The sequence below is a fragment of the Oncorhynchus kisutch genome, linkage group LG26 (assembly GCF_002021735.2).
Source record: "Oncorhynchus kisutch isolate 150728-3 linkage group LG26, Okis_V2, whole genome shotgun sequence".
Classification (NCBI taxonomy): Eukaryota; Metazoa; Chordata; class Actinopteri; order Salmoniformes; family Salmonidae; genus Oncorhynchus; species Oncorhynchus kisutch.
Genome location: NC_034199.2, coordinates 3,065,387 through 3,082,002, shown reverse-complemented (window position 1 = coordinate 3,082,002; position 16,616 = coordinate 3,065,387). Strand labels below are relative to the sequence as shown.

Here is a 16,616-nt window from a genome sequence, read left to right as displayed (position 1 = left end):
TACAGATCGAGGACCCATGATGTCATTCTGTTACCATCATTTTATTACCAGGTGTTGATCCACTTCACTTACTGTAGTTTCAAACTCAAGGTGTCATATCATAGCCGACACCCCATTCTTTCTACAGACATATTTGACTCTTAATCGGACTAGATATTTAAGAGTTTTTGAAAACGTAGTCACATAAAAACTAAGGGAGCCTTTTGTCATTCTGTCACCAAACTTTGCCTCTGCACTGCTTTTCAAGTAGACACATCTTAGTGAAATGTTCAGCAATTGTGAAGTAGACTTCTCCATATAGGTGTATGGTTTGTTTGTTTCAATCAATGGTTTTAGCTTGGCATACATTTTAAAGGGAACAGGTGAGTTTAGGCTTCTCTGTTACTGTGGATTTACCCCTTTTAAGGATAAGATTAGTATACTTTGTCACCTACCCTCACACTTATTTTTCTTTCTATAGTTACAATAGCAATGTACAGGTCTATTTCTGAGTGCACTCCTCAAGTGTGAAACAAACTCTTAGAAAGTAGGCCTAAGTTTGTTGAAGCTAATAGATACTCACAGCTACAATTAATGTGCCCGGTGATTGCATCCTGCTCATGAGAGAAAATGTCCCTCTCTTGAAATGGGAGGCTAATTGTAGTCTCTGGCAACTTTACTCCTACATTATAGCACTTACACCCTGTAATTTAGTTTTCACTCTTCTTCAAATCTGTACCAACATAATATGCTAAGTGTAGCAATTACATTGCAAATTGCTTCTGACAGCATGATGCGTTTAGAGGACACATTTATTTTTGGGGGGCCGTGAGGTGAAAGAGACAGTGGGCATCGGTATTATACTGTCCTCTCTATGTCTAATGTAATTTCCCCATGCCTTGACCGTTTTCGAAACGTGGACATTGACGTTAAAGTATTTTGCTAAGTGCAATTGGAGAAGGATGTTGTTTCCCTCTCGCTAGTGGAATTATAGTCTACTTATTGTCACTGATAATGGCCCATGGACTAGGTTAATTATATTGTGCTTATGTGATGTGCAGAGGAGTCTTGGCAGAGTCGTGAACAAATGGATGGAATAATTAGGATTTTACTTTCATCTCTGTCCAACTGGAAAGCAGTTTGCTTATGTCAGAGCAGCTCACAGGTCACTGCACCTGTACATAGCCCACCTGTAAACAGCCCATCTATCTACCTACCTCATCCCCATACTGTATTTATTTATTTACTTTGCTCCTTTGCACCCCAGTATCTCTACTTGCACATTCATCTTCTGCCGATCTACCATTCCAGTGTTTAATTGCTATAGTGTACATACTTCGCCACCATGGCCAATTTATTGCCTTAACTCCCTTATCTTACCTCATTTGCACTCACTGTATATAGACATTTTTGTCCTACTGTATTATTGACTGTGTTTTGTTTACTCCATGTGTAACTCTGTGTTGTTGTATGTGTCGAATTGCTATGCTTTATCTTGGCCAGGTCGCAGTTGCGAATGAGAACTTGTCAACTAGCTTACCTGGTTAAATAAAGGGGAAATAAAATAAGTAAATAAAAAAATATGTTCAGGGTAACTGTTCATTTTATCAAGGTGCCTAGTAAGGCTGACATTAATTAAGAGGGAATTGCTAGGTCTAACACTTATTGAAATGAACATTGATTATGTTTTCTTTGAAACTTGGTCTATGTGCACATAGTCCTGACTTGTGGACTGTTGAATGATGTCTCTCTCTTCCAGTAATTTGACTGCTGTAGTATTCTCTCTATCTTACAACAGGTAACCCTATAGCATCACGCTCCCCTTGTCTATCTCTGGCTGGTCTCTCTGCCCCCCTCTGACCTGGGGATGAATGCACCAATGAGGAGCCAGCTCACAGTGAGTCACATGACCCCTCACCACTGTCCCACTCCCATCCTATCCCACAACACCTCTCTCCACTGAGTGTGTTGTTTGCATATATGCCTCTGTCAGATGTTGGTGGGCGTTTTCTTGTCTCTCTTTGATCGTACTGTAGATGTTGGTATTGTACATGTACATTGTATACCATATATGCCATGAGGTTGACTAACTGTTATGTGTTATTTACAGGGTATGCCTGATCGCATGTTATGTGCAGTGCTGGAGCAATTTCAGCTTTACTTTTCCCTTTGGTATGTGTGCTTTGTCTCCATTGAGGGCGTCATATCCCCCTGTATGTGTACTTCTGTTCCAATTCAATCGGCCCTTGCATACCACACACACACAGACTCTCACATACATCCCTCTCTCAGTCACTGTGCTGTAGCTTGTAAGCCTTAACCTGTAGCGTAGTAGCCTTTTGATGTTTATTACACATGGGGAAGATTGCATATGATCTTTACGTCTCGGTAAGTAAGTTACTGAAGCTGTTGCTCCAATGTGAATACACTTGTTCTGTGTTCACATGTGTGCTCTGTTGTCCTATCACGATGGACATTCAGCAACACAACATTGTTGTGTGAAATGAAAGCATACACCTGTTGCCTATTATGTTATGAATAGAATCTGGGCGGGAACTCCAAATCTGGGCAGACTTTTTTTGTGTTTTGATATCGGAAAGACTGCCGAGTTGGCACCACATTTTCAAGACCGTTCCACTCTATGAACATTCCATGTCAACAAAGAGGATAAAATCCACATAGAGTTTTAAATACTAGAACTTGACTGAGTAGAATTCTATGGATTGAACTCTTCAATATTTATGATACAATTGAAACAATTCTCAGGATGTTCAGACTTGGATGCAGCCAGATAACTCTGCCACTCTGAGACTTTGCTCTGGTCACTTACTTCCTGTGTGTGTGTATCAGATCCACTCTCTGTATAGTACAGCCAGCCCCAGCATGCTGAAGAGGAAGCAGAGCTCGAGGGTTGAGGCCCAGCCCATGACTGACTTTGGGCCCGACGAAACCCTCGCCGACAGCGCCGACATCTTCTGGATCAACAAACCAGTGAGTGGGTGACTATTTCAGTCACATGGGACTGGGCCATATTTGAAATGGAAAATTGGCACATTTAGACGCCAATCCAATTCATTACAAATAAAGTGAAGGTACACTATGGGTTCACTGAGACAATTTAGGCTGTATTTTACATCTGTTTGGTTTGTTTCAATATCCAATTAAAATGTAAACTACGTTCAAGTTTGTTTTTTACCAATGGACTAGTCCCAAAACTGCAAACTCCCAAGTTAAATCAAGCGCAACTCAAATAGTAACTGACGTACAACATGTATTTGACCCAAGTATGATGGGATTCTCACCTTTCCTTGTCTGTCCCCTTCCTCCTCCTCCCCAGTGGGTGCACTCTCTGCTGCGAGCCTGCGCCATCATCAGCGTCATCAGCGTGTGTATGAACACACCCAAGACGTTCGAGCACTACCCCCCGCTGCAGTACGTGACCTTTACCCTGGACACGCTGCTCATGTTCCTCTACACCGCTGAGATGATCGCCAAGATGCACATCAGAGGAATCATCAAGGTAATAATACAAACAATCCATTTTCTGCACAGAAAATAAAACAAAAATAACGATGTACATTTTATGCCCAAGCTTACAAATCTAACTTTACATAGCTCTTTATACTCACATCCCGTATACTGTATGAAAATGGCAGATTTGATCACTGAGAAGCGCATAAATTGTAACTCACTGGCTGTACAGTAACATGCTATACATTATGTCAGAGCTCATTATTGTGAACCGTATTGTGAAGAAAATCCCCCACGAGTCACCTTTATGCACTCATTACTCTATTCCTTGTGCACCAGAACGAATAACTGTTTCTCTAAAGTGCTCTATGAAAGCCTAACACTGGAAGATGATATTTTATAAATTAGCTAGTGTTGTTGGCAATATAATAAGCTTTTAAATGATGACCATCTGACCCACATTGCGATTTGTAATGAAACATTTTTGAATCGTGTAATGGTGGGGATGCAGGGCAGCGTTCCAAACTAAAAACTACATGTGTGCTTGCTTCAGTTCCTCCAAAGCCACAGCCAGGAGAGCTCCAACAAGTACCTAATAGTACCTTTTTTAGCTCAAGAGCACCACCAGAGTCAAATGATCTGTCGTGTGATTTAATACCGTGGGAAGGTGCCCTAGCACTGCTGTAAACAAAGGCCATTTCGGATCCACTCTGATAGTCGATTGCAGCGTAGATGCTGCACAGTTTACAGAACTCCATTGAAATTGGGGGAAGAGTGGATCCGAAATCCGTTGTGGTAGAGGGGTGTGAAGCATCACTTTCCCATCATATGCCCTCTATTTAGATAATAGTGTCCTTGGGTGTTCTCTAACTTTTGAGTGATGGCTTCTGCTTAACCACTAAGTATTTGATCTGCTGATTATATGGATGTGTTCGACAACCATCAATCTGAATGAATCTTGTGCTAAGAAATAAGTGCCAGTTTGCGGTCCTTTAAATTATGACCCTTTGACATTACTCAAATGTTTGTGTCCAACAATACCCCATTAATATGGATCTGTATTAGTATTCACATTCTTTCTGATACTATGGCTGTGGTTGAGTTTGCCTGGTTCAATGGAACCAATGGGTAGCCCCAATAGTGCAAACCCTGCCCACCGACCTAGCACTCCATGCAGGATCAATCAAATGTTCATAATATTTGAAAGAAATCAAAATGCTATTTGAACCCAGGTCTGATAGGGTCAGACAGATCCAGGGAAATAGATGGTGTGCTACAGAAGCACCGGGATACAATACATCTGGCAGATGAAAGGCCTAAATTACTGCGGTGGGAAGTGTAGACAGCTTAATTGGCAAATCAAGGATAACAAGCACACTGACAGGAAGTCATCAGACGGACACCGAAACACTGTTTACGCCAAAGCGGTATACAGCCGAGTCATTTGGGTAATGCTTCTGTCAGTGTGGACAGGTCAATACCGCCTCTTAACATTTGCCATCCGGTGTTAAAAGGGATGAGGGATAATTATTTTGTATTGTGTGTGAGCGTGTCTGTCTGTCATCACGGAGTCCTCATCAAAGTAAAAATTGATTGTTGTCCGTATCAATATCAACATGTCAAGTTGACCATCAAGATGATGAATGATATTGATGATTGTGTGAATCAATACCAAGCGAGTGAAAGCCCAATGTTTCCATTATAAAGTCCCTTTATTCTTTTCCAAAATATGGTATGATGTTTCACACAGTTTTACTCATTTAGACGGTCTATTTATTATTCTGTCACAGATTCTATGAGTTATTGCTCATTGTCCCTTTCCCCCCTTCCCAAAAATAAGAATCCACATAGTATTATTCAACCTGTTAGTGTGGTTTTGATGTCTCACATAGTTGGATATTAAAAGTCCAATGCAGCTGTTTTTCTTTCAATATCAAATTATTTCCAGGTTACAATTAAGTACCTTACTGTGATGGTTTCCAACACCATCAAGTTTTCTGATTACACGACGGTAGTAGGCCTGATCACCGGCGACAATGAGACAACCTACAGTGATCTAGCAGGACAACAACCCTCAACGTCAGTAAGACCAAGGAGCTGATCGAGCAGGTCAATGGCTTCAAGTTCCTCTGTGTCCAAATCACTAAGGACTTAAAATTGTCCACACACACGCAAGCAGTCGGGAAGAGAGCGTGACAGCGGCTCTTCCCCCTCAGGAGGTTGAAAATATTTGTTATGGGCCCTCAAATTCTCGAAAGGTTCTCCAGCTGCACCATTGAGAGCATCTTGACTGGCTACGTCACTGCTTGGTATGGCAACTACACTGCCCTCGATTGCATGGCGCTGCAGAGGGTGGCGCGGACAGCCCAGAGTATCACTTGGGCTGAGCTTCTTGCCATCCAGGACCTCGATATCAGGCGGTGTGAAAGGAAGGTCCGGAAAGCGGTATCAGAGAATCAAGTCCGACACCAACTGGATCCTGAACAGCTTCTATCCCTAAGCCATAAGAGTGCTAAATAGCTAACAAAATCTGCATTGACCCTTCTGTTTTATTTATATTTAGGCACTGTCTATGCACACTCACACACTCTCTCTATGCACACTCACACACTCTCTCTATGCACACTCACACACTCTCTCTATGCACACTCACACACTCTCTCTATGCACACTCACACACTCTCTCTATGCACACTCACACACTCTCTCTATGCACACTCACACACTCTCTCTATGCACACTCACACACTCTCTCTATGCACACTCACACACTCTCTCTATGCACATTCTACGCACGCACACAAACACACACACACACTTAATTTGCTCACACACGCATAACAATCACATACTATTATTATTGCTGCTACTCTGTTTATTATATCTAACCCTACCACTTGAGTGGCTGCTGCCAACACACTGACTCAAGTCCAGCCACTTTAATAATGGGAATTGATGATGAATTGATGATGAATTGATGGAAATTGATGTAAAATATATCACTAGCCACTTTAAACAATGCTACTGAATATAATGTTTACATACCCTACATTACTCATCTCATATGTATATGTATATACTGTACTCTATAATCATCTACTGCATCTTTATGTAATACATGTATCACTAGCCACTTTAAACTATGCCACTTTGTTTACATACCCTACATTACTCATCTCATATGTATATACTGTACTCGATACCATCTACTGCATCTTGCCTATGCCGTTCTGTACCATCACTCATTCATATATCTTTATGTACATATTCTTTATCCCTTTACACTTGTGTGTGTATAAGGTAGTAGTTTTGGAATTGTTAGGTTAGATTACTCGTTGGTTATTACTGCATTGTCGGAACTAGAAGCACAAGCATTTCGCTACGCTCGCATTAACATCTGCTAACCATGTGTATGTGACCAATATATTTGATTTGATTTGACTTCAGTATCCCTGCACATTGTAAATATGGTATTGGCACTGACGCTGTATATGTGACTTACCTTCTGGATTCGGTAGCAAAATGTGAAATTGTGTTTTTTACAATTTCTCTGGGAAACTAATAATAACCTCTGCTAGGGAGCCAGCCAGCTAATGTTAGCTCCAGCTAATCTTAAGACATATAGCTAGCTAGCTAAACAATTAAAACTTATTCAGGATTGGTGGTTCCCCTGTGGGACGGTTGAGCTAATTTAGGCTAATGCGATTAGCATGAGGGTGTAAGTAGCAAGGACATTTTCCAGGACATAGACATATCTGACATGGGCAGAAAGCTTAAATTCTTGTTAATCTAACTGCACTACCCAAGTTACATGAGCTATTACAGTGAAATAATACCATGCTATTGTTTGAGGAGAGTGCACCGTTTTGAACATGATCGTTAATAATAATATTTTCCACCATAATTTGCAAATAAATTCATTAAAAATCCTACAATGTGATTTTCTGTATTTTTTTTTCTCATTTTGTCTGTCATAGTGGAAGTGTACCTATGATGGAAATTACAGGCCTCTCTCATCTTTATAAGTGGGAGAACTTGCACAATTGGTGGCTGACTAAATACTTTTTTGCCCCACTGTATATGTCCATATGTAGCTAGTTTTTGGTCACAGGTCCAGGATTGGCTGAATCATTTTTTTTTAACCTTTTATTTAACTAGGCAAGTCAGTTAAGAACAAATTCTTATTTTCAATGACGGCCTAGGAACAGTGGGTTAACTGCCTTGTTCAGGGGCAGAACGAGAGATGTTTACCTTGTCAGCTCGGGGATTCGTTCTTGCAACCTTTCGGTTACTGGCCCAACGCTCTAACCACTAGGCTACCACAATTGTAACATTTACCTGCAGCTAACACTGCAGAAGGCAATACTGGGTGATCTGAAAAGTCATAGTCAATCGATCAATAATGTAATAATTATTTTAGAATTTTTTTTTCTTTAATTTACAATCTGCAGAAACTATGAGAATAGAAAGGTTCCTAACTTTTGTGAATCATCACAGCACAGCTGAAAAATATACGGCAAATAGAAGCCTAGTAGCCTAGTGGTTAAGAGCGTTGGACTAGTAACCGGAATGTTGCAAGTTCAAACCCCCGAGCTGACAAGGTACAAATCTGTCGTTCTGCCCCTGAACAGGCAGTTAACCCACGGTTCCTAGGCCGTCATTGAAAATAAGAATTTGTTCTTAACTGACTTGACAGATACAAATATATGGCAAATAGAAATCAAACTGGATGGACAAATAGAGGAAGGCCAGGGCTAAAAACAAACAGAATATAACGATTGTAAAATAGTCCGTAAAATAGTATAGTGTATAGTGTAGAGTAGTGCCTAAGTGTTATTGTTTATTTACTTTTCCAATTAGGGGAGGAGTGTTAGGGTTTGCTGGGAATAATAAAGAAAAATATCATTTAAAAAGATATGTGTATATATACACTACCGTTCAAAAGTTGGGTTTCACTTAGAAATGTCCTTGATTTTGGAAGAAAAGCAAAACAAATTTTTCCATCAAAATAAACAGCAAACTGATCAGAATTACAGTGTAGACATTGTTAATCAATTTGATGTCATTTTAAGGGACAAACAATATGCTTTTCTTTCAAAAACAAGGACATTTCTAAGTGACACCAAACTTTTGTGTGTGTGTGTGGATATTATTTCCCCCCAAAATATACGGGGGATTAGAAATGATGAAAAGATGTAACAGGTACTCCTATATGATTAATTTAGAGTTATTTATGTAACTTTAGTTGTGATGCTTTGATTTGAAAAAAGTTGCATGAAAGGCATGAGCTCTGCTTTGATATTTGTGCAAGCTGTACAAACTTCATCAGTTTCTCATTCACAAGTTGACAAAGCACTTGATAATGCTTCATATTTCCCTGTGGCATCCCCTTTGTATGGCCGTAATGCCCCCTAAAAAAAAGCCTTTTGTGTCCCTTTTTCCCTTGGGCTGTTTATAATAATTATAATTCTCCTCCTCCGGCTGCCTGTTCCGAAGCATTTTAAAATGTTGATAAACTATTAGGCTATTTCTTCACCTTATAAGCGCAGCAATGTGCACACGGCAGTAGGCTATACGCGCGAATGTTCCAAAATGTAAACAATTAGTGGGAACACACTTCTCAATAGTGACCGGGAATGCGATTATGCATGTAATGCTTTATTACAAAAGTGCATTTTTATGGTGAAAATGATCTTCCCTAAACTTGAAACTCACGCACCGCCTATGTATGCCAATTAGACTCTACACCAGTTGGAACTGTGGGAAGCATTGCAGTCAACATAGACCAGCGTTTCTGTGGAACATTTTCGGCATCTTGTGGAGTCCATGCCCTGATGATGAATTGAGGCTGTTCTGAGGGGAGGGGGGGGGGTGCGTAACTCAATATCAGGAAGGTGTTGTTAGGTTCTGAACAAACCAGGTTTATTCACCCACTAGGTCATACAGCTGCAAAGACGAAGTTTGATTACACAAGCACATATATTTCTAGTCTGGAACTTGCCTGATGCTAATAACGATCGTGGGCGTGGAGCTGTATGCATGTGAGATAGAACTGTAGTCGGAGAGTCGTTGGGGTGAGCCCCTCTGGCCTGCCTTATCAGGAACTGAAACTAGACTGTTGTCATTTTCCCCTCTCCTTAGGAACCTTGACATTCAACTGTCACGTGTGCTCCCTCTCCGGCCTTTAAGTCACCAGGCTGCTCATTATGGCGCACACCTGTCACCACAGTGTTACGCGCATAATGACACTCACCTGGACTCCATCACCTCCTTGATTACCTGCCCTTTATATGTCACTCCCTTTGGTTTCTTCCCCAGTCGTTATTGTTGCTGTTTCATGTCTGTGCGCTGTTTGTGTTTCTTGTTTTGTTCATTTATTAATTAAATGTATTCACTTCCTGAACTTGCTTCCCGACTCTCAGCGTACATTGTTACACCAACAATAACATGTTTGAACAGAAAATTAACTTTCTGCACTTCCCCTTGTCTCACTCAGTAACTTTCCATACACACAGTTCCTTTCCACCATTCATTGACCCCAACATATCCTTATACATGTAAAGTAATCAATAAGTTTTAGCATGGTAACACGAATAAGTATATTTCAAGCTAGAATCCAACAGTCCCTCCTTTTTGAATAGTAACTCCCATACTGATGAACATTATACAAACTTTGAAATGAATTATTTTAGACTGTTGGAAAAGCATTCCAGGTGAAGCTGGTTGAGAGAATGCCAAGAGTGTGCAAAGGTGTCATCAAGGCAAATGGTGGCTACTTTGAAGAATCTAAAATATACAGTACCAGTCAAAAGTTTGGACACCTACTCGTTCAAGGGTTTTTCTGTATTTTTAATATTTTCTATAATGTAGAATAATAGTGAAGACGTCAGTAGTATGAAATAACAGATATGGAATCATGTAGTAAAAGTGTTAAACAAATGAAAATATATTTGCTTTGGTGACAGCTTTGCACACTCTTGGCTTTCTCTCAACCAGCTTCATGAGGTTGTCACCTGGAATGCATTTAATTTTACAAGTGTGCCTTGTTAAAAGTTTATTTAATGCGTTTGAGTCAATCAGTTGTGTTGTAACAAGGTATGGGTGGTATACAGAAGATAGCCCTATTTGTTAAATGACCAAGTCCATATTATGGCAAGAACAGCTCAAATAAGCAAAGAGAAACGACAGTCCGTCATTACTTTAAGACACATTTCTTAAAGTGCAGGCGCAAAAACATCAAGATCTATGATCAAACTGGCTCTCATGAGGACCGCCACAGGAAAGGAAGACTCAGAGATACCTATGTTGCCGAAGGATAAGTTCATTAGAGTTAACTGCACCTCAGATTGCAGCCCAAATAAAGGCTCCTCAGAGTTCAAGTAACAGACAAATCTCAACGTCTACTGTTCAGAGGAGACTGTGTGAATCAGGCCTTCATGGTCGAACACCTCCAGGCTGTTGAAGGACTATTTGACCAAGAAGGAGGGTGGTGGAGTGCTGCTTCAGATGACCTGGCCTCCACAATCACCCAACCTCAACCCAAATGAGATGGTTTGGGATGAGTTGGACCCCAGAGTGAAGATATGCCAGCAGCATACCACCCTGCATCCCACTGCTGACTTGCTTTTGAAGCTAAGCAGGGTTGGTCCTGTTCGGTTCCTGGATGGGAGACCAGATGCTGCTGGAAGTGGTGTTGGAGGGCTAGTATGAGGCACCCTTTCCTCTGGTCTAAAAAATAATATCCCAATTCCCCTGGGCAGTGATTGGGGACATTGCCCTGTGTAGGGTGCTGTCTTTTGAATCGGACGATAAACAGGTGTCCTGATTCTCTGTGGTCACTAAAGATCCCATGGCACTTATCGTAAGAGTAGGTTCAAGTAACATCTCAACATCAACTGTTCAGAGGAGACTGCTTGAATCAGGCCTTCATGGTCGAATTGCTGCAAGGAAACCACTACTAAACGACACCAATTAGATGAAGAGACTTACTTGGACCAAGAAACACGAGCAATGGACATTAGGCCGATGGAAATGTGTCCTTTGGACTGATGAGTCCAAATTTGAGATTTTTGGTTCCAACCGCCTTGTCTTTGTGAGACGCAGAGTAGGTGAACGGATGATCTCTGCATGTGTATTTCCCATCGTGAAGCATGGAGGAGGAGGTGTGATGGTGTGATGGTGCTTTGCTGGTGACTGTCTGATTTATTTAGATTTCAAGGCACACTTAACCAGCATGGCTACCACATCATTCTGCAGCGATACGCCATACCATCTGGTTTGGGCGTAGTGGGCCTGTCATTTGTTTTTCAACAGGACAGGTACTTTCACACCTCCAGGTTGTGTAGGGGCTGTTTGACCAAGAAGGAGCGTGATGGAGTGCTGCATCAGATGTCCTGACCTCCACAATCACCCGACCTCAACCCAATTGAGATGGTTTGAGATGAGTTGGACCGCAGAGTGAAGGAAAAGCAGCCAACTCCAAGACTGTTGTAAAAGCATTCCAGGTGAAGCTGGTTGAAAGAATGCCAAGAGTGTGCAAAGCTGTCATCATGGCAAAGGGTGGCTACTTTGAAGAAGAATCTTGTTTAACTCTTTGTTTTGGTTACTACATGATTCTCTGTGTTATTTCATAGTTTTGATGTCTTCACTATTATTCTACATGTAGAAAATAGTAAAAATAACCCATAAATGAGTTGGTGTGTCCAAACTTTTAACTGGTACTTTATAATTATAACCTCCTACTAGGCGGGGTCAGCTCCTTATACTAGACAGCCAATACATCTCTGTTGCTATTCAGGAACTTAATTAGTTCCTCTCACTGCTGTAGTCATGGTCCTGCCTGATGCTAGGTCCTTTTTGGGCATGGAGGTGTATGGGTGTGTGAGAGGACTGTAGTAGGAGGGTCGTTTGAGTGGTCCCCTCTGGCCTCCCTCCCAGAGGTTTCTTTTAACTTTATTTGTTGAGTTAACCTCGAGACAAATTCCTCGCTCCTCCCTAGTTCCGCAGCTCTCCCTGCCTTATCAGGAACTGAAACTAGACTGTTGTCCTTTGCCCATCTTAGGAACCTTGATATTCAACAATATTAGAATATTAACTTTCTGCACATCTCACTCAGGTGCTTTCCATACACCCAGTTCCTATCCTCCCCTCATTGACCCCAACATATACATTCCTTATACATATAACGTAATCAATAAGTTATAGTATTTTAACACATATGTTTATTTGAAGATCGAATCCAATATTGTTCTTAATGTTTTGTACACTCAGTCTATATGACTCCACCTCTACACTTATTCATGCAACTTTACTGACACAGCCCTCACTAGAGCACTGACGAATGCAGTGTCTCTCTGCCTATGAGTGAGTCACTTTTCAAACTCATATTCATTATTTCCAGCACCAAACCAGTATCTACATATGTGAAAACTGCGTTTCAATGATCTGTGGTTAAAAAAATAATAAGGTCATAAATGTTTGTCTGTAGCTAGGTTTCGATCCAATTTGCGACAGATTTTCATGTGAATATTAAAAATCTGGAAAAAAAGATAAAAGGATGTGCATAAATGCACATAAAAATATTTTTTTGTAAATAAAATTCCCATGTGCTAAATTAATTTCCATTGCATTTTCAACTCCACTGATGGTTGTGTCACTAAAACTGCTGCATTATATAGCAAATGTGCCCACTCTGATCTCAGCACATGTGTGCTAGGCAACAGCCCGCAGATACAGTGACAGTAGGCTACCTACATTATGACATTATTATGGATAAGAATGATAGTTTTTGTCAAATGGCAGCCAAGCATCGATCATCATGTCACCAGAATAAGAACCTCGATATTTATTGGAACATCACCTTGCACATTCTTCATCCTGTGAAATTCACTATTTATCTCATCTGTAGCCTAATAAAATGCATGCTTTGCTGAGTCTTAGTGGGAGGACCACACACGTTTACTTCAATATGATGGTTATTATATCAATATTTGCTCATAAATCTGTTTCCACTGCCATTTCTCGCACAATTAACTTTATCGACATGAAAAGATCCCACCATGTCGAACAAACAAATTGTCTGTCATCATTTATAAAATTGTCCCGGCATTTCATGTTTCCATTAGCCCGGTCGTGACTTTTTTCATGCATCAGGTAATTCATCCGAATGAAATGGTTGGTGGAAATATTGTTATTGACATCACATGGTATTTTCCTGCTCCCCACATCACAACGAATCTCATAGGCTGTGTTTGAATACCCAGACTAACATACTGTATACTACATACTATATACTATTAGTTAATTTTAGTATACTGTAAACGGTATCGTTTCAGTTGAGCATACTAGAGCTTCGACTGTCTTTTTTGGTATTTTTTGTAATACAGTTGAAGTCGGAAGTTTACATACACTTAGGTTGGAGTCATTAACTTGTTTTTCAACCTCTCCACAAATGTCTTGTTAAAAAACTATAGTTTTGGCAAGTCGGTTAGGACATCGACTTTGTGCATGACACAAGTAATTTTTCCAACAATTGTTTGCAGACAGTTTTGGGGATAGTTTAACCAAAATATGCCACAAGACCTAGAATTGCCTTATACCTATCCCACAAAAAAGGTTCACTGTAACAAGCTAACTTTTTTGATGAATTTAAGCAAAATGCCCGGGCCTTCCCATGGAATTTTCTGGGAAAATTCCGTAAATTTACCGGAAAGTTTACAACCCTTTGCATCCCTACTCTGGACAATAAAGTAGACGAGCTAAGAGCGAGGATCTACTTCCAGAGAGACACCGTGGACTGTAACATACTTTGTTTCACGAAATCATGCCTCTCTCCGGATATACAGTTGAAGTCGGAAGTTTGCATACACTTAGGTTGGAGTCATTAAAACTCGTTTTTCAACCACTCCACAAATGTCTTGTTAACAAATTATAGTTTTGGCAAGTCGGTTAGGACATCTACTTTGTGCATGATACAAGTAATTTTTCCAACAATTGATTACAGACAAATTATTTCACTTATAATTCACTGTATCACAATTCCAGTGGGTCAGAAGTTTACATACACTAAGTTGACTGTGCCTTTAAACAGCTTGGAAAATTCCAGAAAATGATGTCATGGTTTATAAGCTTCTAGTTGACATAATTTGTGTCAATTGGAGGTGTACCTGTGGATGTATTTCAAGGCCTACCTTCAAACTCAGTGCTCCTTTGCTTAACATCATGGGAAAATCAAAAGTCAGCCAAGACCTAAAAAAAAAAAAATGGTATACCTCCACAGGTCTGGTTCATCCTTGGGAGTAATTTCCAAACTCCTGAAGGTACCACGTTCATCTGTATAAACACTATGGGACCCACACAGCCGTCATACCTGTTCAGGAAGGAGACGTGTTCTGTCTCCTAGAGAGGAACATACTTTGGTGCGAAAAGTGTAAATCAATCCCAGAACAACAGCAATGGACCTTGTGAAGATGCTGGAGGAAACAGGTACAAAAGTATATATATATCCACAGTAAAATGAGTCCTATATCGACAACCTGATAGGCCGCTCAGCAGGGAAGAAGCCACTGCTCCAAAACCGCCATGAAAAAGCTAGACTATGGTTTGCAACTGCAAATGGGTACGAAGATCGTACTTTTTGGAGAAATGTCATCCAGTCTGATGAAACAAAAATAGAACTGTTTGGCCATAATGTCCATACAGGGGGGCAAAAAAGTATTTAGTCAGCCACCAATTGTGCAAGTTCTCCCACTTAAAAACATGAGAGAGGCCTGTAATTTTCATCATAGGTACACTTCAACTATGACAGACAAAATGAGGGAAAAAAATCCAGAAAATCACATTGTAGGATTTTTAATGAATTTATTTGCAAATTATGGTGGAAAATAAGTATTTGGTCACCTACAAACAAGCAAGATTTCTGGCTCTCACAGACCTGTAACTTCTTCTTTAAGTGGCTCCTCTGTCCTCCACTCGTTACCGGTATTAATGGCATGTTTGAACTTGTTATCAGTATAAAAGACACCTGTCCACAACCTCAAACAGTCACACTCCAAACTCCACTATGGCCAAGACCAAAGAGCTGTCAAAGGTATGCAGCTTGGTTTGAAGAAATCAACTGTGGGAGCAATTATTAGGAAATGGAAGACATACAAGACCACTGATAATCTCCCTCGATCTGGGGCTCCACGCAAAATCTCTCCCCGTGGGGTCAAAATGATCACAAGAACGGTGAGTAAGAATCCCAGAACCACACAGGGGGACCTAGTGAATGACCTGCAGAGAGCTGGGACCAAAGTAACAAAGCCTACCATCAGTAACACACTGTGCCGCCAGGGACTCAAATCCTGCAGTGCCAGACGTGTCCCCCTGCTTAAGCCAGTACATGTCCAGGCCAGTCTGAAGTTTGCTAGAGAGCATTTGGATGATCCAGAAGAAGATTGGGAGAATGTCATATGGTCAGATGAAACCAAAATATAACTTTTTGGTAAAAACTCAACTCGTCGTGTTTGGAGGACAAAGAATGCTGAGTTGCATCCAAAGAACACCATACCTACTGTGAAGCATGGGGGTGGAAACATCATGCTTTGGGGCTGTTTTTCTGCAAAGGGACCAGGACGACTGATCCATGTAAAGGAAAGAATGAATGGGGCCATGTATCGTGAGATTTTGAGTGAAAACCTCCTTCCATCAGTAAGGGCATTGAAGATGAAATGTGGCTGGGTCTTTCAGCATGACAATGATCCCAAACACACCGCCCGGGCAACGAAGGAGTGGCTTCTTAAGCAGCATTTCAAGGTCCTGGAGTGGCCTAGCCAGTCTCCAGATCTCAACCCATAGAACATCTTTGGAGGGAGTTGAATGCCGGTGTTGTAAAATAAAAATAAATAAAAAGAACAACCACCCGAGCCACTGCTTGTTCACCCCGCTATCATCCAGAAGGCGAGGCCAGTACAGGTGCATCAAAGCAGAGACCGAGAGACTGAAAAACAGCTATCTCAAGGCCATCAGACTGTTAAACAGCCACCACTAACATTGAGTGGCTGCTGCCAACATACGGACTCAACTCCAGCAACTTTAATAATGGGAATTGATGGAAATTGATGTAAAAAATGTATCACTAGCCACTTTAAACAATGCCACTTAATATAACATCCTACATTACTCAT

At 40.8% G+C, this 16,616-nt stretch overlaps 1 protein-coding gene across 2 annotated transcripts in view; it reads left to right on the top strand.

Moving 5' to 3' along the window:
• nalcn (sodium leak channel, non-selective) overlaps positions 1-16,616 on the top strand; it is a 253,655-nt gene that overhangs the window by 13,973 nt on the left and 223,066 nt on the right. The window contains exons 2-5 of one of the 2 annotated variants that reach the window (XM_020472572.2): positions 1,778-1,876; positions 2,090-2,151; positions 2,830-2,970; positions 3,317-3,499. In XM_020472572.2, the coding sequence (XP_020328161.1) occupies positions 2,110-2,151; positions 2,830-2,970; positions 3,317-3,499 (366 nt within the window). In that variant the 5' untranslated portion in view covers positions 1,778-1,876; positions 2,090-2,109. The remainder of the gene's footprint in view (positions 1-1,777; positions 1,877-2,089; positions 2,152-2,829; positions 2,971-3,316; positions 3,500-16,616) is intronic. The other variant, XM_031805863.1, reaches the window with a different exon arrangement.